Below are 25,262 nucleotides of genomic sequence, written 5' to 3'. Positions count from 1 at the left end.
AATCCATCTCCTTCCTGAACCTCAGTCCCAGCCAAGGTACCGCCATCCGGGAAAGGAAAGTTGCCATCAGTAATTCCAAGCTTCCTCGAGAATGCTACATGTCTTTCCAGGGAGATTGTACGCAGCAATGCACACACAGACTGGTTCGAGCAAGGGACACCTGAGCGTGCTTCAAGCTGGTTCGAGCAAGGGACGCCTGAGCGTGCTCCAAGCCGAGACAAACTACACATATTCCGTGTGTATCTTTCTGATAAATGCTATAACCGCATGACTGGGGGCATGATCTCGACCCCGAACACGGTTTAGCCATGGTCATCTCGGTCGTTTTCTTAGCCATCTTACTCATTGCACCAGCAAATTGAAGAATAACTAGTTGTTTGTGATCAGAAAACATATGAGAACAAGTACAACCTTCAACACACAACGTCCAGGGGGTGAGCACGCTCTACCACTATGGGACAGTTTAGTTATCCAATTGTTTGTTTAAGTAGCATGAATTGTTCCTGTTCACACCATCGTGAAAAGCGGAATAATTGAAATAATGAATCCTAGCTTCACGTTTGTAATCTGTGGAAGGCGGGGCTTCCAGTGAAAGCGGATTTTATTGGCCTTGTCAGGATCGATTGTTGCTCCTTCAACCTACGTCGCGAGAGTGCGACTCCCTATAGTATGTTGAACCGAGGTTGACGTCACTACTTGTTCTGAAACGTCTTACATGCGCCCTATGGTGGACAAATGTTGGATTTCCATAGGTTAGTGTGATGTCTTTATTATTATTACATTCGGCTGGAGCTTCTTTCAATTTAGTGGTTCAACTTTCTTTTAAGTCTGCCCATGCTGGAATCACTAGGAACGTATCATTCTAAACTACATATCCCACAATCCTTGTATGTTCTTTTCGGTTACTGAGTGCTTCTAACCACTGCTTCTTAACTTTAGGCACCATCATCAACAACGTTACTGTAACAATGCTTCCCTGTTCATCTTTGCGTTATAAAATGCATCAATTTATTCTGGAAGACTAGAAGAGAGGATACCATATCTAAATGGAGATGACTCGCGCCAGACCGTCATTGTTTGGGGATATAGGTGAGTGTTTTATTTGTGTCTCATCTGTCTGTCTGACAGTTCAGAGGAAAGCTAATGCTCATGACGTAAACAGCAGGCAAACTTGACCCACAATCGAAATTATAGAGACATTTGCTGTCCTCGACACGTATTTGTCATGCTTTCCCTTGTTGAGTATTTTATTTAGCTGGCTTATTCATTAGGCCTATTATTAGAAAACATTTGCTCTAACTTGTTTTTAACTGACCTAATTTGAGACCATGCAGCCAGCTAAGCTTGTTATAACAAGTAAGTGACGACGAGTCTATTAGAGCGTGTTGCCTATTATTCTATTTCGTGTTCAGGACTGTAGTAGGTAGCCTAGATGATCGTTATATAACATTAATTCACCTGTATCTAGCTTGTTGCCGACCAGATCATGAATCTAGCCAATGTTGTCTAGATTAGAATATGTTTAGTTTAGGGTTATGCCAATACATGTCAACAATCATCACACAGACAGACAGTGGATGTCAGCAGTGGTTCAGCCTCATAGGGTGAGAACCTGGCCCTGCATGGACCCTACAAAGGGTTTCAGCAATAACTCAAGATCTAGAACAATATTTTTTCAGTAACGTTATTTATTCATATATACAGACTTAAACTAAATACCTACTTTGTATGATGAGCTCAAATAATGTTACCATAATATAGAATTACCCACCCTGTATCATGTAAAATAGATCAACAGTTGTTGGGCAGATTAAATTATATGCGCCTCTACTGTCTGTCTGTCTGTATCAGGTATATGTATTTGTAGTAATTTCTCACACTCTCCCTGCCTGCAGCTCATGGCCTGGGGTTCTGGACAGACCGTTCAGCGGTACACGAGGCAGCTGCCCAGGGCAAGGCCCTCCAGCTGCAGCAACTGATCCAGGGAGGAGCAGCGGTCAACATTGTGGCTGTGGACTCCATCACCCCCCTCCACGAGGCCTGCATACAGGGGCAGACACAGTGTGTCCGCCTGCTGCTGGATGCTGGGGCACAGGTGAGTCGGAGAACTATAGGGAAGCTAGAACTCTGTGTCGAACTGAAATTGGTTCTGTAGTTCTGTCCAGCTATGCACCAGCTTCTGAGATGTATGTTTTCATTGTACACTGAGCAAAAATATAAATGCAACATGCAACAATTTCAAAGATTTTACTGAGTTACAGTTCATATAAGGAAATCAGTCAATTGAAATAAATGTATTAGGCTCTAATCTATGGATTTCACATGACTGGGAACACAGAAATGAATACCTTAAAAAAAGGTATGGGCGTGGATCAGAAATCCAGTCAGTATCTGGTGTGATCACCATTTGCCTCATGCAGCGCGACACATCACCTTCACATAGAGTTGATCAGGCAGTTGATTGTGGCCTGTGGAATGTTGTTCCACTCCACTTCAATGGCTGTGCGAAGTTGCTGGATATTGGCGGGAACTGGAACACGCTGTCATACACGTCGATCCAGAGCATCCCAAACATGCTCAATGGGTGACATGTCTGGTGAGTATGCAGGCCATGGAAGAACTGGGACATTTTCAGCTTCCAGGAATTGTGTACAGATCCTTGCGACATTGGGCCATGCATTATCATGCTGAAACGTGAGGTGATGGTGGCAGATTAATGGAATGACAATGGGCATCAGGATCTTGTCACGGTATGTCTGTGCATTCAAATAGTCATCGATAAAATGCAATTGTTTTCATTGTCCATAGCTTATGCCTGCCCATACCATAACCCCACCGCCACCATGGGGCACTCTGTTCACAACGTTGACATCAGCAAACCTCTCGCCCACACAACGCAATACATGCTGTCTGCCAACTGACCGGTACAGTTGAAACCGGGATTCATTCATGAAGAGCACACTTTTCCAGTGTGCCAGTAGCCATTGAAGGTGAGCATTTTCCCACTGAAGTTGGTTACGACGCCGAACTGCAGTCAGGCTGGCGTGGTTACACGTGGTCTGCGGTTGTGAGGCAGGTTGGACATACTGCCAAATTCTCTACATTTTACATTTTTGTCATTTAGCAGACGCTCTTATCCAGAGCGACTTACAGTTAGTGAGTGCATAAATTTTTTCATACTGGCCCCCCGTGGGAATCCAACCCTCAACCCTGGCGTTGCAAGCGCCATGCTCTACCAACTGAGCTACACGTTGGAGGCGGCTGATGGAAGAGAAATTAACATTCAATTCTCTGGCAACAGCTCTAGTGGACATTCCTGCAGTCAGCATGCCAATTGCACAATCCCTCAACTTGAGACATCTGTGGCATTGTGTTGTGTGACAAAACTGCACATTTTAGAGTGGCCTTTTATTGTCTCCAGCACAAGGTGCACCTGTGTAATGATCATGCTGTTTAATAATCTTCTTGATATGCCACACCTGCAGGGTTGGGTATGTTACTTTCTAAATGTAATCTGTTACAGTTACTAGTTACCTGTCCAAAATTGGAATTTGTAACGTAACTTTTGGATTACCCAAACTCAGTAACGTAATCGGATTACTTTCACTTACATTTAGATTACTTTCCCTTTAAGAGGCATTAAAAGAAGACAAACATTTATGTTACCAATTGAACAACATCTATTGCAGGATATATAAATGTTAAAGTTTACATAGCTGGCCATATATGGATGTACAATTTTACTTTATGTGTTGGTTATGTAGGCTTCTTCTAACCCATTGCTTTCTACTACATATAATAATACGATTAAATTATATCTTTACATTAAAAACCAAAGTCTATCAGAATTCCAGTCATTCCAATAAATGTTATACCCCTTGATCTTCAAGAATATGTCTTGAAATATGGAAGTATAGATTAGCCAAATTGTTTTACCTGAGCATAACCCCAAAACTAAGGACTTATTAGCCAGCCCTACTCTGTTGTTTATGATTTTGTTGTTATGGAGGACTGATTGGGCTCATCGATTCGAGTTGAAAAATAAATGCTGCGCTCATGGAATGGCATGCTTTGAGCACTACTGAAAAGTGCTATTTACATGTGAAAAATGAATGCCATATGCTGCATTTTCTAAAGGCCTATTGTTTACCTTTTTGTTGGTGACACTTTGATATCTTGATAATATGCAGCTGTTTAAAGGGCAAATCCACAGATGAAACAATAACAAAACAGTCGCCCAGCGTTTGTTTTGGTAAAAAGCTGAGTGATGGGCCTGGAGAAATGTTACCACTCTCAGATGAATAGACAGAGCTATGGATGCAAGGATTGACCATCCATGTGATCAAAAGTATTGTTTTAACCATGGTATGAGGCTATACAGTGTTTGTTTACATTTACAATGTTTACAAACATTGGAGAAAAACAAGCTTATATTTTGGGTTCTCGTGGAGTGTGACAGTTGAACTAAGCTCATGAGGCACTTATAAGCTATATTCTTCAAGAATCAATGGATATACAGTATATACAGTGGGGAGAACAAGTATTTGATACACTGCCGATTTTGCAGGTTTTCCTACTTACAAAGCATGTAGAGATCTGTAATTTTTATCATAGGTACACTTCAACTGTGAGAGACGGAATCACATTGTATGATTTTTAAGTAATTCATTTGCATTTTATTGCATGACATAAGTATTTGATACATCAGAAAAGCAGAACGTAATATTTGGTACAGAAACCTTTGTTTGCAATTACAGAGATCATATGTTTCCTGTAGGTCTTGACCAGGTTTGCACACACTGCAGCAGGGATTTTGGCCCACTCCTCCATACAGACCTTCTCCAGATCCTTCAGGTCCTTCAGATCCTCCAGATCCTTATAATTCACTGTATCACAATTCCAGTGGGTCAGAAGTTTACATACATTAAGTTGACTGTGCCTTTAAACAGCTTCCAGAATTCCAGAAAATGATGTCATGGCTTTAGAAGCTTCTGATAGGCTAATTGCCATCATTTGAGTCAATTGGAGGTGTCCCTGTGGATGTATTTCAAGGCCTACCTTCAAACTCAGTGCCTCTTTGCTTGACATCATGGGAAAATAAAAAGAAATCAGCCAAGACCTCAGAAAAAAAATTGTAGACCTCCACAAGTCTGGTTCATCCTTGGGAGCAATTTCCAAAAGCCTGAAGGTACCACGTTCATCTGTACAAACAATAGTACGCAAGTATAAACACCATGGGACCACGCAGCCGTCATACCGCTCAGGTAGGAGACGCGTTCTGTCTCCTACAGATTAACGTACTTTGATGCGAAAAGTGCAAATCAATCCCAGAACAACAGCAAAGGACCTTGTGAAGATGCTGGAGGAAACTGGTACAAAGTATCTACAATAAAACTAGTCCTATATCGACATAACTTGAAAGGCCGCTCAGCAAGGAAGAAGGCACTGCCCCCCAAAACCGCCATAAAAAGCCAGACTACGGTTTGCAACTGCACATGGGGACAAAGATTGTACTTTTTGGAGAAATGTCCTCTGGTCTGATGAAACAAAAGTAGAACTGTTTGGCCATAATGACCATCGTTATGTTTGGAGGAAAAAGGGGGTCGCTTGCAAGCCGAAGAACACCATCCCAACCGTGAAGCACGGGGGTGGCAGCATCATGCTGTGGGGGTGCTTTGCTGCAGGAGAGACTGGTGCACTTCACAAAATAGATGGCATCATGAGGAAGGAAAATTATATGGATATATTGAAGCAACATCTCAAGACATCAGTCAGGAAGTTAAAGTTTGGTCGCAAATGGGTCTTCCAAATGGACAATGACCCCAAGCATACTTCCAAAGTTGTGGCAAAATGGCTTAAGGACAACAAAGTCAAGGTATTGGAGTGGCCATCACAAAGCCCTGAACTCAATCCTATAGAAAATGTGTGGGCAGAACTGAAAAAGCGTGTGCGAGCAAGGAGCCCTACAAACCTGACTCAGTTACACCAGCTCTGTCAGGAGGAATGGGCCAAAATTCACCCAACTTATTGTGGGAAGCTTGTGGAAGGCTACCCGAAACGTTTGACCCAAGTTAAACAATTTAAAGGCAATGCTACCAAATACTAATTGAGTGTATGTAAACTTCTGACCCACTGGGAATGTGATGAAATAAATAAAAGCTGAAAGAAATAATTATTTATACTATTGTTCTTACATTTCACATTCTTAAAAGAAAAGTGGTGATCCTAACTGACCTAAGACAGGGAATTATATACAGTGGGGAGAACAAGTATTTGATACACTGCCGATTTTGCAGGTTTTCCTACTTACAAAGCATGTAGAGGTCTGTAATTTTTATCATAGGTACACTTCAACTGTGAGAGACGGAATCTAAAACAAAAATCCAGAAAATCACATTGTATGATTTTTAAGTAATTAATTTGCATTTTATTGCATGACATAAGTATTTGATACATCAGAAAAGCAGAACTTCATATTTGGTACAGAAACCTTTGTTTGCAATTACAGAGATCATACGTTTCCTGTAGGTCTTGACCAGGTTTGCACACACTGCAGCAGGGATTTTGGCCCACTCCTCCATACAGACCTTCTCCAGATCCTTCAGGTTTCGGGGCTGTCGCTGGGCAATACGGACTTTCAGCTCCCTCCAAAGATTTTCTATTGGGTTCAGGTCTGGAGACTGGCTAGGCCACTCCAGGACCTTGAGATGCTTCTTACGGAGCCACTCCTTAGTTGCCCTGGCTGTGTGTTTCGGGTCGTTGTCATGCTGAAAGACCCAGCCACGACCCATCTTCAATGCTCTTACTGAGGGAAGGAGGTTGTTGGCCAAGATCTCACGATACATGGCCCCATCCATCCTCCCCTCAATACGGTGCAGTCGTCCTGTCCCCTTTGCAGAAAAGCATCCCCAAAGAATGATGTTCCCACCTCCATGCTTCACGGTTGGGATGGTGTTATTTGGGTTGTACTCATTCTTCTTCTTCCTCCAAACACGGCGAGTGGAGTTTAGACCAAAAAGCTATATTTTTATCTCATCAGACCACATGACCTTCTCCCATTCCTCCTCTGGATCATCCAGCTGGTCATTGGCAAACTTCAGACGGGCCTGGACATGCGCTGGCTTGAGCAGGGGGACCTTGCGTGCGCTGCAGGATTTTAATCCATGACGGCGTAGTGTGTTACTATTGGTTTTCTTTGAGACTGTGGTCCCAGCTCTCTTCAGGTCATTGACCAGGTCCTGCCGTGTAGTTCTGGGCTGATCCCTCACCATCCTCATGATCATTGATGCCCCACGAGGTGAGATCTTGCATGGAGCCCCAGACCGAGGGTGATTGACCGTCATCTTGAACTTCTTCCATTTTCTAATAATTGCGCCAACAGTTGTTGCCTTCTCACCAAGCTGCTTGCCTATTGTCCTGTAGCCCATCCCAGCCTTGTGCAGGTCTACAATTGTATCCCTTATGTCCTTACACAGCTCTCTGGTCTTGGCCATTGTGGAGAGGTTGGAGTCTGTTTGATTGAGTGTGTGGACAGGTGTCTTTTATACAGGTAACGAGTTCAAACAGGTGCAGTTAATACAGGTAATGAGTGGAGAACAGGAGGGCTTCTTAAAGAAAAACTAACAGGTCTGTGAGAGCCGGAATTCTTACTGGTTGGTAGGTGATCAAATACTTATGTCATGCAATAAAATGCAAATTAATTACTTAAAAATCATACAATGTGATTTTCTGGATTTTTGTTTTAGATTCCGTCTCTCACAGTTGAAGTGTACCTATGATGAAAATTACAGACCTCTACATGCTTTGTAAGTAGGAAAACCTGCAAAATCGGCAGTGTATCAAATACTTGTTCTCCCCACTGTATATAAATCCAAAAATGGATGTAGTAACTACAGATTGCCCCTTTAAGTCTATCTAAAGTGTGCGAGTTTGAGCATGTGTCCATTAGGCCTATGGATTGTATTTTTTTATCAGCGTGAATTAGATTGAACAATAAAAGCTCCACTTTTATTCCACAGGCTGGGATCCGCACTATGCAGCTGTTGCAGGAGCGCATTTTTCACTGACTGTCCACTGGTTTCAAAAACAATGATTTATAGGCAGCTTATACTTATTGAATTCAACCATTATTGGGTTCAAATACACATTTAGATTTGTGAACAGCCATCCACAACAACCACAATCCCTAAGGCGCAAATAGCTAAATGAGAGAGCAGCAGTGTGATTCACATCAATGCGCTATGTAGATATCAATAATAAGTGATATCCGTATCGCCGTAGACTACACTACTGCTGTCATCCTTACCTCCAAGCGTTTATTCAAGCTGGATAATCTTTGGATGCAGACTGCAGTCGCACCATTGGAAGACACAGCTTGGACTGTAGCCTACAAAAAGCCTGTTCCTGCTCTTTTCCTGCGATCCATCAAAAGCATTTGGTGTGACATCATAGGGGTCTCTGACTTGTGGTCAGACTCGCTCAGGTGGAACAAACTTACATTTTCAATGCTGATTTGAATGTCATTTAGGAAACAAAGAAGTGTCAAAGATTTGTTTTCTGCAAACATCTCTTCTGAATTTAAAAGTAATCCTCGAAGTAATCATCTAGTTTTTCTAAAGTATCTGTAATCTGATTACAATATTTTCGCTGGTAACGGATTACAGTTACCGTTTTTTGTAATCCCTTACATGTAATGGATTACATGTAATCCATTACTCCCCAACCCTGCACAACTGTCAGGTGGATGGATTATCTTGTCTAAGGAGAAATGCTCACTACAGGGATGTAAACAAATTGGTGCTCAAAATTTGAGAGAAATAAGCTTTTTCTGCATATGGAACATTTCGGGAATCATTTGTTTCAGCTCATGAAACATGGGACCAACAGTTTACAAGTTCCGTTTATATTTTTGTTCAGTATACATGGTCCCTGACAAAAATGAACAATGAAAGAATGTACGTTTTAAAATTAATAAATCATTTGAATGCACAGAACCTGACTAGCCTTCAGACCTGTCAATCGCCTCTCTCAATTCCAAACAATTAGGGTGCTTGGACACACTCCAGGGCTCCGCCCCACACACCTCAAGTCAGAGCATGTTCACCTGCCACCTCGAGAAGATCCAAGTTGTGTAGTGACGGACTCTCACATGCTGTTTTTCTATCTTGAAGTGTTGTGCGTCCATCGAACATGTAAGTGTTGTAAAATGTGTATATTCGTGTGTGCAATATCTGACTCTCGCAGGATTAGGCCGAGTTGTTAGGTTTGAGAGTTTGGTTTATCATGGTTCACTTGTAACTAATGCTAGCACTATTGTTTGTACATGCATGATTTTTTTTATTGCCATATTATCATTAGCCTATTGCCTTGCCACGTGTATATTAAGTGTTGCCATTTCAAGTGTCTATATCCCATGCTACTGCAGTGATTTATGTAGTGTTACATGCTACTGTTATAAGCAGGCTGCCATTGTATAGTTTCTGGAACTTTCCAGCCCTATCCACCTCGTTTCATGCTCTAGCACATATGCAATAGCCATGCTTTCAGATAACATCTAGCCCTAGCCAGGCCAGAGAGGGGGCCATAATAAAATAAAGCCTTTCTAAATCCACAGACCCCTGCAATAGTAGCCTCCTAAGTTTGCTGCTCTGGCAGGCCTTAGGTATCCTACCCAGCTAGGCCCCACGCTTGCTTTGCCGGCAGGTCTGCAGTCTCCTGCCCTGCTCGGGTCGCGGCCCCCTGGTTTATCGGGTATGCAGCCCCCTGCCTTAGTTGGTAGGCAGTTGCCTAGCCCGCCAGGTTCAGAGCCTCCTGCCCTGTTAGGCCCAAAGTTTGCTGCACTAGGCTCGCTGTCTCCAGACCAAGTCAGCCTGCAGCCCCCTAGCCCGCCAGACTTAGAGCCCCCTGCAATGCTAGACCCTAAGTTAGCTGCTCCGTTTGCAGGCCTGCAGTCTCCTGCCCTCAGATCACAGCCCCCAGCTTTAGTTAGTAGGTAGCTCCCTAGCCCACCAGGTTTAGAGCCTCCTGTATGCTATGTTCTCAGTCCTCAGCCCTCTTCGGACCTCAGTTCCTAGCACTAGGTCCTCAGTCTCCAGTTGTACTAGGTCTGCTGTCTCCAGCACTAGTCGGCCCTCAACCCCATAGCCCAGGTGGGTCATCAGGCTCCTGCCCCGCTAGGCTCAGAGTCACCAGTCTCTTCAGTAGGCCCAGAGCTTCCCTGTCAGGTCCAGAGTCAGTTTCCCTGTCAGGTCCAGAGTCAGTTTCCCTGTCAGGCCCAAAGTTATCAGCACTAGGCTCCCAGCCCTCAGTCGATCTAGTTTCGCTGTCACCGGCTCTAATCGGCCCTCTGTCCACTGCTTCGCCAGGCTATAGGTTCTCTGCCACACTAGGTCTGCAGCCTCTGCCCTCAGTTGGTTGGCAAGCAGTCATCTCCCTTGGTGCTACACACCAAACCTCCTGCCCTAGTTCTAGGCCCTGGGTCTCCCTTCCCGCTAGGCTCTGAATTATCCGCTTCTCTAGGTGTGCAGTCCCTGCCCCTAGCCAGTTCGCAGCCCCCAGCCTCAGCCGGCGCCCAGTCGCCTATACTAGTGCTAGGCTTCAAGTACCCTGCTCAGCTAGGTTCGCAGCCTCCCGCCATACCTGGCTTGCAGTCCTCAGTCTTAGTAGTAGGTTCCAAGTCCCCTGCTCTGTCAGCCCCTGAGTTTCCTGCCCTGTTAGGCCCTCAGTCCCCCTGACCTGGGGGACTCACCATTCCCTGACCCAGGGGGCCTGCTGTCTCCAGTTCTGGGGGGCCCGCCCGCCTCTCTACCCCTCGCACCTTTGGAACCACCTGACCTCGTTTCTGGGGGCCAGCCGGCCCCTTTCTACAGATCCCTGATGAGCCTCGCCCAGGGGTCCCCACCTGCTCCACCATGGGAGCCACCAACCTCAGCCTCTGAGCTGCTAATTACAGTTGTGGCCGGCATACCACAATCCACCGCCTCCAGCTGTGGCCAGCCTCTGACTCTTTTTGCAGAGGGATCCGTGGAATAAGTTTTTTAAGTTTGTAATACAATGTAATATTATTAATCTACAATGTATGTTCTTAACCCTGGGCAACATGGGCCTGGGAGGCTTACAGGGATATTGGTATCCACAATTATCTATTGCAGGCTGCCATTGTAAACGTTTCTGGAACTTTCCAGCCCTTTCCAGCTTGTTTCATGCTTTAGGAATGTAATGCGATTGCATTCATTAGCATGTTTATTCCATATGTTTACACATCCCTTTACCTTTGCATGTAGTCTCCTCCTTCTGATTATCATGGTGTATATCAGGGATCATCAACTAGATTCAGCCGCGGGCTGATTTTTTTGAGCGGCTGGTCAGGGAGCCAGAACATAATTACAAATCATTTGTAGACTGCAATTTGACTGCAATAATCCCAAACAGATATAATATTTGACTAAAACATGATCATTTCAAACCTTGCTTACATTTGTATATGATCACGTCTCTTTATTATGTGTGGGAATACTTGGGAACAGATTTCCAAAATTAAAATCACTTGGAGCTGATTTCCTGGAGTTTTTAGTCTTTTATGTCCAACAATGAAAATTCAAAAAACCAAAATAATAATTTGCTCAGAACACTTGGGGGGCCAAATAAAACCACCCGCGGGCCGACCGCCAGTTGGGGAAGCCTGGTGTATATTATTGTGTATCTCTCTGCATGGATCCTAATGATTGTTTGCTCTGCCTTTTTTAGAACCACACACGTATACATTGTATATTACTGGGCCTCAACATCACAACACTATAGTGGACCGATCTAAGTAAATCAGCACATAAGTACATAGCGGGTGAGGGCTCAGAAGCCAACGGCTCAGACGAGTTCCAGCTAGACGTTTTTTCAGAACAGTTGAGCATTTCTAAATGTGGTTGTAGTACAATAATGATGATTGTGGGTGTATGTGTGTCTGTCTCCACAAAGGTGGATGCACGGAACATTGACGGCAGTACCCCTCTATGTGATGCCTGTGCGGCGGGGAGCCTGGAGTGTGTGAAACTACTCATACAGCATGGGGCTACGGTCAACCCTCCACTGTTTACCTTCTCACCCCTCCACGAGGCCTGCATGGGAGGTACATTTTGTTTTTGATTACAACAATGTTCATGTTGTGGGAGAGGGGGCCAGCAGTCTTGGGCACCACACACAGTATAAAGACACTCACACACTGGGATAATGTGGAGTTTTACTCTCCCTTAATAACCAAGTGTCTTAAACTATGACTGACGTGTGTGTTACAGGTAACTCCGATTGCGTTCAGCTCATGATAGACGTAGGAGCTCTGATGGAGGCCCATGACTGCCACTTTGGGACGCCGCTACATGTAGCGTGTGCCAGACAACACTTTGACTGTGCCAAGGTGCTCCTCAATGCAGGTGGGTGGACCCCATTGTCGTAACATTATTTCAACACTTTGTTTTGCTCCTGATATTTTAAATGCCATTAATGGGACTGTGCTCTCTCAAGTAAATAAATACCTAACCATAAAAACTAGGAGAAACTTGAGACTTCCATTTGAAAGCATTACACAAATGCAAACCACAACCTGACCCTTTGAAACAATGTTCTGTACTTTTTGATGCACGTTGTAATTCTAAGAATGTAAGTCTCAACCACTTCCCTTTAAAACCAAACCTTTGCATCTTCTCCAAGGGGCGAATGTAAATGCTGCCAAGCTCCATGAGACGGCACTCCATCATGCAGCCAAAGTAAAGAACGTGGATCTGATCGAGCTGCTGATTGAGTTCGGAGGAAACATATATGCCAGGGACAACCTGGGCAAAAAGCCCATCAACTACACTAGTCAAGGTTCTCCAACCAATATCTGCCTAGAGTTCTATGAAAGTAAGTATTTTATTCATACAACGTAGGTAGAACATTTTGAAACGTTTAGAGTAGATGCGATTAGCCCATGTTTGAAAATATGACCTTCAAAGAGTCGTATACACACCCTTTTCACAGTACTGAGCAGAGCTGAGCTGCATTACACTAGCCTTCCCACTGGGCACACGCTGGTTGAATCGACGTCGTTTACATGTCATTTCAATCAATCAATCAAATGTATTTAAAAAAACCTTTTTACATCAGATCAATCAAATGTATTTATAAAGCCCTTTTTTACATCAGATCAATCAAATGTATTTATAAAGCCCTTTTTACATCAGCAGATGTCACAAAGGGCTAATTACTTTGAACCAACATGGAGTAGATGTTGAATTGACCCAGTGTGTTGTTATGCATTCAGCATAGTTGCTTGAACCGTGCTGAAGAGGACAATGAGAATAGAAAATATTCTAGCCTCAAAGTACAGTTCAGTTTGGAACAATAATGTGAAAAGGTTAATGTAGTATTTTGGGGTGTTTAAGCCAATTATCTCAACTGACAGGTTTTTGCTCTTCCCCAGATACTCCCCTCAGTCTACAACAGATAAGCAGGGTAGCTCTGAGAACAGCACTGGGAAGAAGAGCCCTGGACGACGTATCTAAACTGGGCTTGCCCAATCGCATCATCTGTTACCTCTTATACCAGCCACCACCAGATTTGGACTTGGACTTTGATGACTTCTAACAAGCCCCATCCTTTTTAAGAGTCTATTTTGTCTTATGTCGAACGATTCCACCGCATAGGAATTAGCCTGGTGCCAGGTCTGTTTGTACTCTTGTCAATGCCAACACATTGTAATGCTGACATTTTTCAAGCCAATTGGCATAACAATGGCTGTTGACAAGGAGTTGGCATAATAGCACAAACAGACTGGCACTCAGGCTCGATAGGAATGCAGACAGATGTTGCTTATTTACAGAATGGCCAAGATGCAGGGTAATCTGGTCCCAGATCATTGTTTTGCGGTCTTGCCAATTCCTATGGTAATTGTCATGCTAAACACGCTTTGACAACGGCTATAGGAGTTGTCTATACAGCACAACTAGATCTGGGACCAGGCTAAAGGCAGGGGAGCCCAAATTCAACATTTGTCTGAATTAGGGTTGCAGTCAAACTACAATGAGAAGTAGGGATGTAAATGTAACTTACTGATCTGACCGGTGTCAGTTACCCAGCTAGCACATTTGGTTCTTTGGAAGTTGCGAGAATGTACGTTTTTGGTTTCCCATTGGTTCTGGGAACGAAGCCAGACATTTCCTGACCGGTAAAACGGAACGCTTTTAAGCATACTGAGAAGGGAAGTGAACATACAGTGAGAGACAAAAGTATTTGATCCCCTGCTGATTTTGTACGTTTGCCCACTGACAAAGAAATGATCAGTCTATAATTTTAATGGTAGGTTTATTTGAACAGTGAGAGACAGAATAACAACAAAAAAATCAGAAAAACGCATGTCAAAAATGTTATAAATTGATTTGCATTTTAATGAGGGAAATAAGTATTTGACCCCCTCTCAATCAGAAAGATTTCTGGCTCCCAGGTGTCTTTTATACAGGTAATGAGCTGAGATTAGGAGCACACTCTTAAAGGGAGTGCTCCTAACCTCAGCTTGTTACCTGTATGAAAGACATCTGTCCCCAGAAGCAATCAATCAATCAGATTCCAAACTCTCCACCATGGCCAAGACCAAGGAGCTCTCCAAGGATGTCAGGGACAAGATTGTAGACCTATACAAGGCTGGAATGGGCTACAAGACCATCGCCAAGCAGCTTGGTGAGAAGGTGACAACAGTTGGTGTGATTATTCGCAAATGGAAGAAACACAAAGAACTGTCAATCTCCCTCGGCCTGGGGCTCCATGCAAGATCTCACCTCGTGGAGTTGCAATGATCATGAGAAAGGTGAGGAATCAGCCCAGAACTACACGGGAGGATCTTGTCAATGATCTCAAGGCAGCTGGAACCATAGTCACCAAGAAAACAATTGGTAACACACTACGCCGTGAAGGACTGAAATCCTGCAGCGCCCGCAAGGGCCCCCTGCTCAAGAAAGCACATATACAGGGCCGTCTGAAATTTGCCAATTAACATCTGAATGATTCAGAGGAGAACTGGGTGAAAGTGTTGTGGTCAGATGAGACCAAAATCGAGCTCTTTGGCATCAACTCAACTCGCCGTGTTTGGAGGAGGAGGAATGCTGCCTATGACCCCAAGAACACCATCCCCACCATCAAACATGGAGGTGGAAACATTATGCTTTGGGGTGTTTTTCTGCTAAGGGGACAGGACAACTTCACCGCATCAAAGGGACGATGGACGGGGCCATGTTCCGTCAAATCTTGGGTGAGAACCTCCTTCCCTCAGCCAGGGCATTGAAAATGGGTCGTGGATGGGTATTCCAGCATGACAATGACCCAAAACACACGGCCAAGGCAACAAAGGAGTGGCTCAAGAAGAAGCGCATTAAGGTCCTGGAGTGGCCTAGCCAGTCTCCAGACCTTAATCCCATAGAAAATCTGTGGAGGGAGCTGAAGGTTCGAGTTGCCAAACGTCAGCCTCGAAACCTTAATGACTTGGAGAAGATGTTTCAATGGGTACGTTTACATGCACACTAATAATTTAATATTAAACTGATTATGGCAGAAGGCCGAGTATGGCATTAGTAATGTAAACACCATAATCTGTTTATCTTAATCGGCGTAAGTTCATAATTGAAGTAAGCATACGCCGATTAAAACCTGGTTTTCTAAGCAGTCTTTTGAATTATTAGGACACGTAAACAGCTTTATCGGCATTCCAGCAGTGTATTTGATCTGCGCATGTGCTAGCACCGGTAGCGCAAGCCTCCATCTTATGCGCAAGTGTATTCAGAAAAACTGTGTTTTTACACACAAACTTTATATGTCCGAACTCCGAATCAAATAGTCTTCGCAAAAATAACATGGTCGCTGTGGTAGAACGTTTATTTTGATTGGCGATTTTCTGCATATATCAAAAGTCTGATCAGTAGCATGATTTCAGATGTGTCCATGTAGACAGGATTATTAGGGAAATCATTGTTCTTGCAAATCATGCAAACTATTATATTAATCTGACTCCACAATAATCATATTATTGTGTGCATGTAACCGTGCTCAGTAAGACCTTTAATAACACTGCCAGCTTATTGTTTGTACTTTTTTTTTTACTCCAAGCACAGATGGGGCACATAAATTAATTTCCTTAGGCATTAATCATGCAAACACATAATTTGTTTTATTGTGACACGGCATCAGTGAGATTCGAACCTATAACGTTCTGTTTCCTAGCCGTGGAATTAGTCCACTGCGCCACAAAGATGGAGTTAGCATGCCATGTTTTTTTACTCTTGCAAAGCTGTTAATTAAAGTATTTTCAAACAGATGCCCTTTCAAAGGACAAGCACTCATTAAGATCCAGTGTGGCCAATTAGTGGGAGCGGCCAACATACCTGAACGCACTTAACAAGATAGAGAGAATTTTGTTGATGCTGAGAACGGAATGTATATTTTTTTAAATAACGTTCTCTGAAAGTTTTCTTGTGGTTTTTATGGAACGTTTTCTTTACATTCTCAGAACAATTTGAGAACATTACATTAAATAGAACCATGAGGAAACCTGTAGGAAAAGTTATGCTGACGTACTGAAATTCCCACAGAAGAATATTGTATGAAAAAAAAACATAGGACAACCACGCTCTCACCAAGCTCTTAAGTAACATATGGTTCTCAGAACGTTATGTGCTAGCTTGGAAGCGTTCAGGTAAGCATAGTCTCATCTTAACTTGGTCCCAGATCTATTTGTGCTGTGTTCTGTTAACTTCTGTCTAGGGTTGCAAAGCTACCGGTAATTTACCAAAGTTACAAGAATCTTTTGTAATTTTGGTAATTAACAGAATCTATATCATAACTTTGGAAAAAAAACAAAAACATCATATATAGTATTCATTTTTTATAACTGTGGCCATATTGTCCATGAGTTTCTAGTAGATAGACCATATGGTTTGAGAATATAGCCCAATGAATGAAAAAAAGCATCTAATCAACAATGGCAGTATTTTCAGTTAACTCTGCAACTCTCCCAACTATTTCCTTTTTTCACAATTGCCACCAGTTTGACGCCAAAACATTGACAACAAATACATTGACATAGTAAAATAAATACGTGTGTAAAAAATAAAGGATATTTCATGTGGAAACCCTCATTTAAACAATGGTATTCACTAAGTTGATGGTTTATATTTAGGATAATGCTTTACAGATTTGTCATTCTATTTGTTATTTTAAAATCATCAAATGTAATTATTTCATATATTTTACATGTGATAAGGCAACAGGGCTAGAAATAATTACAAATACCTGTGATCATCTGAAGTACCCAAAGGGCCGCTAGATGTCTTGCGATAGATTACATAAAATCCTTGAAAGATACGAACATTCTGGTTGTTTACTGGTACATTTAAAAGGTTTCCAGGAATCTACCCTCCCTTTGCAACTATTCTGCCAGACAGCACAAACAGATCTGGGACCAGGCTAGTCTCGTCCAACCTGAATTCTTAAATCTTCTAGCTAAGCTTTTAGGATTGTGTAATTATGTGTAAATATAGTTTTATTTTTTGAATAATGTGTATATAAATGATGTAAATAATACAAGTAATTTATTTGATTTGTGTAAATTCCATTAATACTGTATATGTATGTAGCCAAATGCAAGACTATTGAGTTTCTAAGTGTGAAATTGTCTTCTTCTGCATGGTCTCTGCATGGTTGGAGAGTTGAAAATGTGGGTGTTACGGGTGTCAAGTGCACGGGTGTCAAGTGCACCCCTTCAAATTAATATCTGCAGGTATTATCATATTCAATCATGTTAATACTTTTTACCCTTCAATTGTTGCTTTACTGAAGTTACATTTTAAATAATATGTTAAAGGTTGGAAAATGTATCCGAACACCAAGAAAAAGTGCCATATTCAATCATTTTTGAGGAAGAAAAATTCAGAACTACTGTGTGGTTAGAAATGACACTTATCTGAATGACACTGTCACACAACGCTCTGTTTGAGAAGAATGAGGAAGGAACATCTTGTCTGATGGTATGGATGTGGCCATGGAAATAGCGGCTTACCATGGTTAGAACAGTTGCACAAGTAAGCATAGTTTAAAGGTCACTGTCAGCATCCGAGCATGCTGACACACACACAGACCGCTGTGATGCACGCACAAACACAGAAGTCTTTCAACAATTCAAACTTCAGATCCAAAGCTATTTATTTTTCAATTTCTGATTATCTTTAGTTACCAGTTAGCTTTTTTCCTTGCATCATCCTTCACTGATGTAATTTCACCATCCATACCACGTATTTCAGTGATACTCTCTCCTCTTTGCACACAGCACAACATGTGGTAGATATTTGTGTCTGTTCACACCTGCTCTAGAGTAGAGGGGGCGTTTCGTGGGACCTTCCTTGATTTGAGGGGTAAACATTTTTTATTTTTTTACAATTTGCATTTGTTTATACCGATCTAAAACAATGCATATATCCGTGATGGGTATATCTTTGGTTTGTCTCTATGATATTCAGAAGCTGAGCTAAGGAGTCAAAGAAATTGGACTTTGCTTGGGAAGTAATCTTATACAATGTGTGACTGTCGCTATCAATTGATCTATACACTTTCTGTAAAAGAGAATATGTATAATGAAATTGAGGGTTCATTTAAATTATAAAACTTATTTGGTAGCGGAATTGGGGAAATCGGGTCTAGACTTTCATATCCATTATTATAATCATTATCATTAAATAGCTTACCTAAAAGATGTAATGAGTCTTATTAAACTACGTAGAATTGCAGGTAATTAGCTTCAAAACAACCATTTTCCTAGGTATGTCGAGTTAAACAAAATAATACAAACGTGAAAAGGGGGGCCCTGCTCTAGAGAACCCACTTTTAAAACTTTACTAACTTGACACTTTCCCACCAATTGGATTGCGGTCCGATTCTCAACACTTCTCGCGAAGTGTGCACTCGCTTGTACACTCGCACCAATCCAATGCTTTGAAATGCATGATGGGAAACGAATGAGTCAAGTGCACATTTCTAGGTGAAGAGTTGAGAATGGGAAAGCAACCAAGCCTTCTCATCACAACAACATGCTCATTTCATCCTCTATCGCCATTGTCTCCACTGACACCCATCAGACAGTTGACAAATATTTACTTGGTCCACACTGCATATGCAAAAGGTGCACCAACTACACTGAACAAAAATATAAACGCAACATGTAAAGTGTTGTTTCATGAGCTGAAATAAAATAAATTTTCCATAAGCACAAAAACGCTTATTTCGATAAAATGTTGTGCATAAATGTGTTTACATTCCTGTTAGTGAGCATTTCTCCTTTGCCAAGATGATCCATCCACCTGACAGGTGTGGCATATCAAGAAGCTGATTAAAGAGCATGATCATTACATAGGGGCACCTTGTGCTAGGGACAATAAAAGGCCACTAATATGTGCAGTTTTGTCACAACACAATGCCACAGATGTCTCAGGTTTTGAGGGAGAGTGAAATTGACATGCTGACTGCAGGAATGTCCACCAGAGTTGTTGCCAGGGAATGTAATGTTAATTTCTCTACCATAAGCCGCCTCCAATCTCGTTTTAGAGAATTTGGCAGTACGTCCAACCGGCCTCACAACCGCAGACCACGTGTATGGTGTCGTGTGGGCGAGCGGTTTGCTGACGTCAACATTTTAAACAGAGTGCCCCCATGGTGGCGGGGATGGTTATGGTATGGGCAGGCGTAAGCTACGGACAACAAACACACTTGCATTTTATCGATGGAAATTTAAATGCACAGAAATACCGTGATGAGATCCTGAGGCCAATTGTGAGGCCCATTTTTTTTAAAAGGTATCTGTGACCAACAGATGCATATCTGTATTCCCAGTCATGTGAAATCCATAGATTAGGGCCTTATGAATGTATTTAAATTGACTGATTTTCTCATATGAACTGTAACTCAGTAAAATCTTTGAAATTGTTGCATGTTGCGTTTATAGTTTTGATATGTTACGTTTGGTATGGTTATTTAAGACAGATGGTTACTTGCAGGGTGGTTGGTCGGGCCGATAACGCGCATGTCTAGCAACCCAAAGGTTGCGAGTTCGAATCTCATCATGGACATCTTTAGCATTTTAGCCAATTAGCAACTTTTCATCTACTTACTACTTTTTAGCTACTTTGCAACTACTTAGCACGTTGGCTAACCCTTCCACTAACCCTTTTAGCTAATCCTTCCCCCAACCCTTTTAGCTAACTGTGCCCTTAACCCTTTAACTTAACTCCTAAACTTAATCCTAACCTTAACCCCTAGCCTAGCTAACATTAGCCAACTAGCTAATGTTAGCCACCTAGTTAGAATTTGTAACATATCATACATTTTGCAAAAATTCGTAACATATAATACGAATTGTAATTCGTAACATATCATCAACAAATTAATACATACCATACAAAACGTAACATATCATACTAAATGGAGTGTCTCGAATTTAGGTACAGAATAACACGAAATGCTCTGAGACCAGGTTGGCATGTAGGACTCAAGGTCTTGAGGTGGTCCATAGTTGACTAAAAGATGAACACCCTTAAAGTCTACCCCCATTCCCAGTGCTGAAGTAGCCATCACAACTCTGCGATTAGATTGCTCATCTTTCAAGGCTGTGATGATGCAGTTTTATGTGCTCGGGTGTCTCTGAGTGGTACATGTCGAAAAGCCTGTTTTCCAGTGTGTCCTCTGCTCCCGCTGGATACACCGATTTCTCCCCAAGGAAATGCAGAAAAACGTATGATGTACAGCAAAGACCGTCTTCAATTCTCTTGCAGTATATGACAGTCCTTGGGGTCTCAGGCCCCTTTGACTCCAACTCTGTGAGCAACCATGAAAACGTCTACAGGGTCAGACGACATCTTATTCACTGCCAGTCTGATGTTGTCCCAGTCAGGACTTTTCACTACCTCAACACATTGCTGCATGCCCAGGTGCTTCATTATATGCTCTTCCTTGTAGTCTTGAAAGCTGTAGCTACGATGGCCAATACCGGAACTGGAATGAGTGACCCCAGCTCGCCAACCATTCCACACCACTTCCGAAAAGCAGCCTCCTTCCCCTGTGCCTTACCTGCACCATCCAGTCCTGCTTCTTCTGGTCCAGCAGGGCCTTGGTTGGTTACTGCAGCAGTCCCTGTACGCATTTAGACCAGGCAACTGGAGGAGAAGAAGAGGACTTGTCATGTTCAGAGCATAGAAATGGGGGGTCATGAAGCTTGGTCTACATAAAATAAACAAATACATTCTAAATCCTGGCTAAGTGAGAATGGTGTATTTGACATGTGTAATGAATACATTGGAAATCTTATTCACCTGAGCTCTCACAATAAAAAAGGCCAAAAAGAAATATACAAATATACAGATAATACACAGATATACAACAACCAGCAATGAAATCGTAAAGCTTAAGAGGCGAGGCACCTACCCAGTCTATGACAATCTGTCTGATCTGGCCCACTGTTCCATTGGGGCCGGTTCCCATTGCAAGCTTATCCAACAAATCTGTAGCTAGGAAACGCATACACATAAACAAAATCATCAGCCCTCTCAAATAAATTGCCTTGAGAGATGGCAGCACTTCGGAAAGTGATGGTTAAGTTTGGGGTCAATTCCATTCAAATTCAGGAAGTAAACTGAAAATCCAATTAATTTTCTTGAAACTAAATGGAAATGAAATTAACTGGAATTGACCCCAACCCTGTTGAGGCTAGTAGAGTGAATACGGTAAAGGCCTACCTTCATGCAGTGGGATGCATGCATCCAGATCTCCGAATATGTGAGTTTGCTCTTCCTCAGTCCTAATGGAAAGCTTCGGCATGGGATCATGATATGCCTGTCAAACAAGAAGTCAAGATATAGGTCAGTCAGCTGTATGATATGAGGGTAACAGACATAATAATGCAGTCAAAATAATAATTGTATTCTTTGAAATTGCATTATTTCTCATTTGAGGTACAGACCTTCCGTGTCAGTTGTAGGTCTTCAATAAGGTCCTGCTATCCTCTGGATAGCTCATGAATAGCCTAGAGAGAGAAGGCAAACTTATGGTTCATAAGGCTTGAAGGCTCTGAATTCATAATTTATTACATATCATACAAAGAGTAAAGATATGATTGCAACACAGATACTAACAGCTGACAATGATATCATAACATTTTGTTAATATATTTTCATCACATCTTCCCTTAACATTCATCATGCTATAGTAAAGTCTGGTCCCAGATCTGTTTGTGCTGCATAGCCAGCTCCTATGGTCGTTGTCATGGCATGGAGTTGGCTATACAGCACAAACAGATCTAGGACCAGGCTAGCTAAAAGCCATTGAGCTCTAATAATAACTAATACATGTGCTACAGGTGTTGGGTTTATTTTTCCCTTCAATCTCTTTGATGGAGAAGATGCTCTGCTGGTGGACATCCTGTGTTTCAGACCACAGAATGCTGTTCCTGTGTTTGGGGGGCGTGGGGCCTTGCTGCAGGACTTCAGGGACGCATCCTGTAACTTGCTGTCACCCCGCAATGACATGTTCTGAGGACATACAGTGGGGAAAAAAAGTATTTAGTCAGCCACCAATTGTGCAAGTTCTCCCACTTAAAAATATGAGAGAGGCCTGTAATTTTCATCATAGGTACACGTCAACTATGACAGACAAAATGAGGAAAAAAATTCCAGAAAATCACATTGTAGGATTTTTAATGAATTTATTTGCAAATTATGGTGGAAAATAAGTATTTGGTCAATAACAAAAGTTTCTCAATACTTTGTTATATACCCTTTGTTGGCAATGACACAGGTCAAACGTTTTCTGTAAGTCTTCACAAGGTTATCACACACTGTTGCTGGTATTTGTAGCTCCTGAGTGGCGCAGTGGTCTAAGGCACTGCATCGCAGTGCTAACTGTGCTACTAGAGATCCTGGTTCGAATCCAGGCTCTGTCGCAGCCGGCCGCGACCGGGAGACTCATGGGCGGCGCACAATTGGCCCAGCGTCGTCCAGGGTAGGGGAGGGAATGGCCGGCAGGGATGTAGCTCAGTTGATAGAGCATGGCGTTTGCAACGCCAGGGTTGTGGGTTCGTTTCCCATGGGGGGCCAGTATAAAAAAAAAAAAATGTATTCACTAACTGTAAGTCGCTCTGGATAAGAGCGTCTGCTAAATGACTAAAATGTAAAATGTAATGTAAATGTATTTTGGCCCATTCCTCCATGCAGATCTCCTCTAGAGCAGTGATGTTTTGGGGCTGTCGCTGGGCAACACGGACTTTCAACTCCCTCCAAAGATTTTCTATGGGGTTGAGATCTGGAGACTGGCTAGGCCACTCCAGGACCTTGAAATGCTTCTTACGAAGCCACTCCTTCGTTGCCCGGGCGGTGTGTTTGGGATCATTGTCATGCTGAAAGACCCAGCCACGTTTCATCTTCAATGCCCTTGCTGATGGAAGGAGGTTTTCACTCAAAATCTCACGATACATGGCCCCATTCATTCTTTCCTTTACACGGATCAGTCGTCCTGGTCCCTTTTGCAGAAAAACAGCCCCAAAGCATGATGTTTCCACCCCCATGCTTCACAGTAGGTATGGTGTTCTTTGGATGCAACTCAGCATTCTTTGTCCTCCAAACACGACGAGTTGAGTTTTTACCAATAAGTTCTATTTTGGTTTCATCTGACCATATGACATTCTCCCAATCCTCTTCTGGATCATCCAAATGCACTCTAGCAAACTTCAGACGGGCCTGGACATGTACTGGCTTAAGCAGGGGGACACGTCTGGCACTGCAGGATTTGAGTCCCTGGCGGCGTAGTGTGTTACTGATGGTAGGCTTTGTTACTTTGGTCCCAGCTCTCTGCAGGTCATTCACTAGGTCCCCCCGTGTGGTTCTGGGATTTTTGCTCACCGTTCTTGTGATCATTTTGACCCCACGGGGTGAGATCTTGCGTGGAGCCCCAGATCGAGGGAGATTATCAGTGGTCTTGTATGTCTTCCATTTCCTAATAATTGCTCCCACAGTTGATTTCTTCAAACCAAGCTGCTTACCTATTGCAGATTCAGTCTTCCCAGCCTGGTGCAGGTCTACAATTTTGTTTCTGGTGTCCTTTGACAGCTCTTTGGTCTTGGCCATAGTGGAGTTTGGAGTGTGACTGTTTGAGGTTGTGGACAGGTGTCTTTTATACTGATGACAAGTTCAAACAGGTGCCATTAATACAGGTAACGAGTGGAGGACAGAGGAGCCTCTTAAAGAAGAAGTTACAGGTCTGTGAGAGCCAGAAATCTTGCTTGTTTGTAGGTGACCAAATACTTATTTTCCACCATAATTTGCAAATAAATTCATTAAAAATCCTACAATGTGATTTTCTGGAAAAAAACATCTAAATTTGTCTGTCATAGTTGACGTGTACCTATGATGAAAATTACAGGCCTCTCTCATATTTTTAAGTGGGAGAACTTGCACAATTGGTGGCTGACTAAATACTTTTTTTCCCCACTGTATGTCTCTAATATTTCCCATTGCTTTATTTAAATTCCCAATACCTTCCTAATCTTAATGTCCAACATGTATCCCCCATATAATCACATAGATTCCCTCTTTATCTACTATAATAGCATCCAATGCTATGTGATTACCACTTACATAGTCTAATGAGTAACATCTCAGACCCAGTTGCTTAAAAACCCATGATTGTTAAAAGATACAATGTTCAACTCCGACTTTGTCCTCCTAATATACCTGAGATAGATACACATTAGAACACTCTATTTCCACTTCTTGTTAAATCATTACATCCCTAAACTATTCATGCTTTAAGAATTCAACCAAAATCAGATCATATAAAAATAGCATAACCCCATGATAGTAACCAATTAAGTACTTGCCTATCAACATAGATATGTACCACTCTAAACATCCATATCAATATCACCCAATACTTCAAATGTATATAATGACTAATGTGCTAATACATTAACCCAATTAATCAACATAATCATGATTTCATTCACAATCCTCACCTTAACTTCCATGTTTCAAACAGTATGATTCAACAATGTCTACTCAAAATAAATCATATAAGTGACATTACCATAATGTATCACTGTTTTAACCCATAATATTTATATAAAACAGTTCTACACTAATACATACTGATGATTCACTTAAATCACTCATTCATGTTATAAATTATAACCAACCAAATTACTTAACCAAATTGAA

At 42.3% G+C, this 25,262-nt stretch overlaps 1 protein-coding gene across 1 annotated transcript; it reads left to right on the top strand.

Annotated features, from left to right (window-relative positions):
* Positions 1-664: 664 nt before the first annotated feature.
* Positions 665-14,323, top strand: LOC121577073 (ankyrin repeat and SOCS box protein 13-like). Its single transcript, XM_041890824.2, has 7 exons — positions 665-752; positions 940-1,089; positions 1,896-2,095; positions 11,971-12,121; positions 12,288-12,422; positions 12,700-12,891; positions 13,451-14,323. The coding sequence occupies exons 2-7, from the start codon at positions 1,047-1,049 to the stop codon at positions 13,612-13,614; spliced, it is 885 nt and encodes a 294-aa protein (XP_041746758.2). The 5' UTR covers positions 665-752; positions 940-1,046; the 3' UTR covers positions 13,615-14,323.
* Positions 14,324-25,262: the final 10,939 nt, after the last annotated feature.

This window comes from Coregonus clupeaformis, chromosome 11, assembly GCF_020615455.1.
Source record: "Coregonus clupeaformis isolate EN_2021a chromosome 11, ASM2061545v1, whole genome shotgun sequence".
In the NCBI taxonomy this organism is placed as follows: Eukaryota; Metazoa; Chordata; class Actinopteri; order Salmoniformes; family Salmonidae; genus Coregonus; species Coregonus clupeaformis.
Note: the sequence above shows the minus strand (reverse complement) of the source record. Positions and strands in the feature narration are given on the sequence as shown.

Bases quoted from the DNA above. Each gene is read 5' to 3' on its own strand.
- LOC121577073 (XM_041890824.2), top strand. From the start codon at position 1,047: ATGGAGATGACTCGCGCCAGACCGTCATTGTTTGGGGATATAG. The intron at 1,090-1,895 runs GTGAGTGTTTTA...CCCTGCCTGCAG, and splicing joins GTCATTGTTTGGGGATATAG to CTCATGGCCTGGGGTTCTGG. The intron at 12,892-13,450 runs GTAAGTATTTTA...GCTCTTCCCCAG, and splicing joins CTGCCTAGAGTTCTATGAAA to ATACTCCCCTCAGTCTACAA.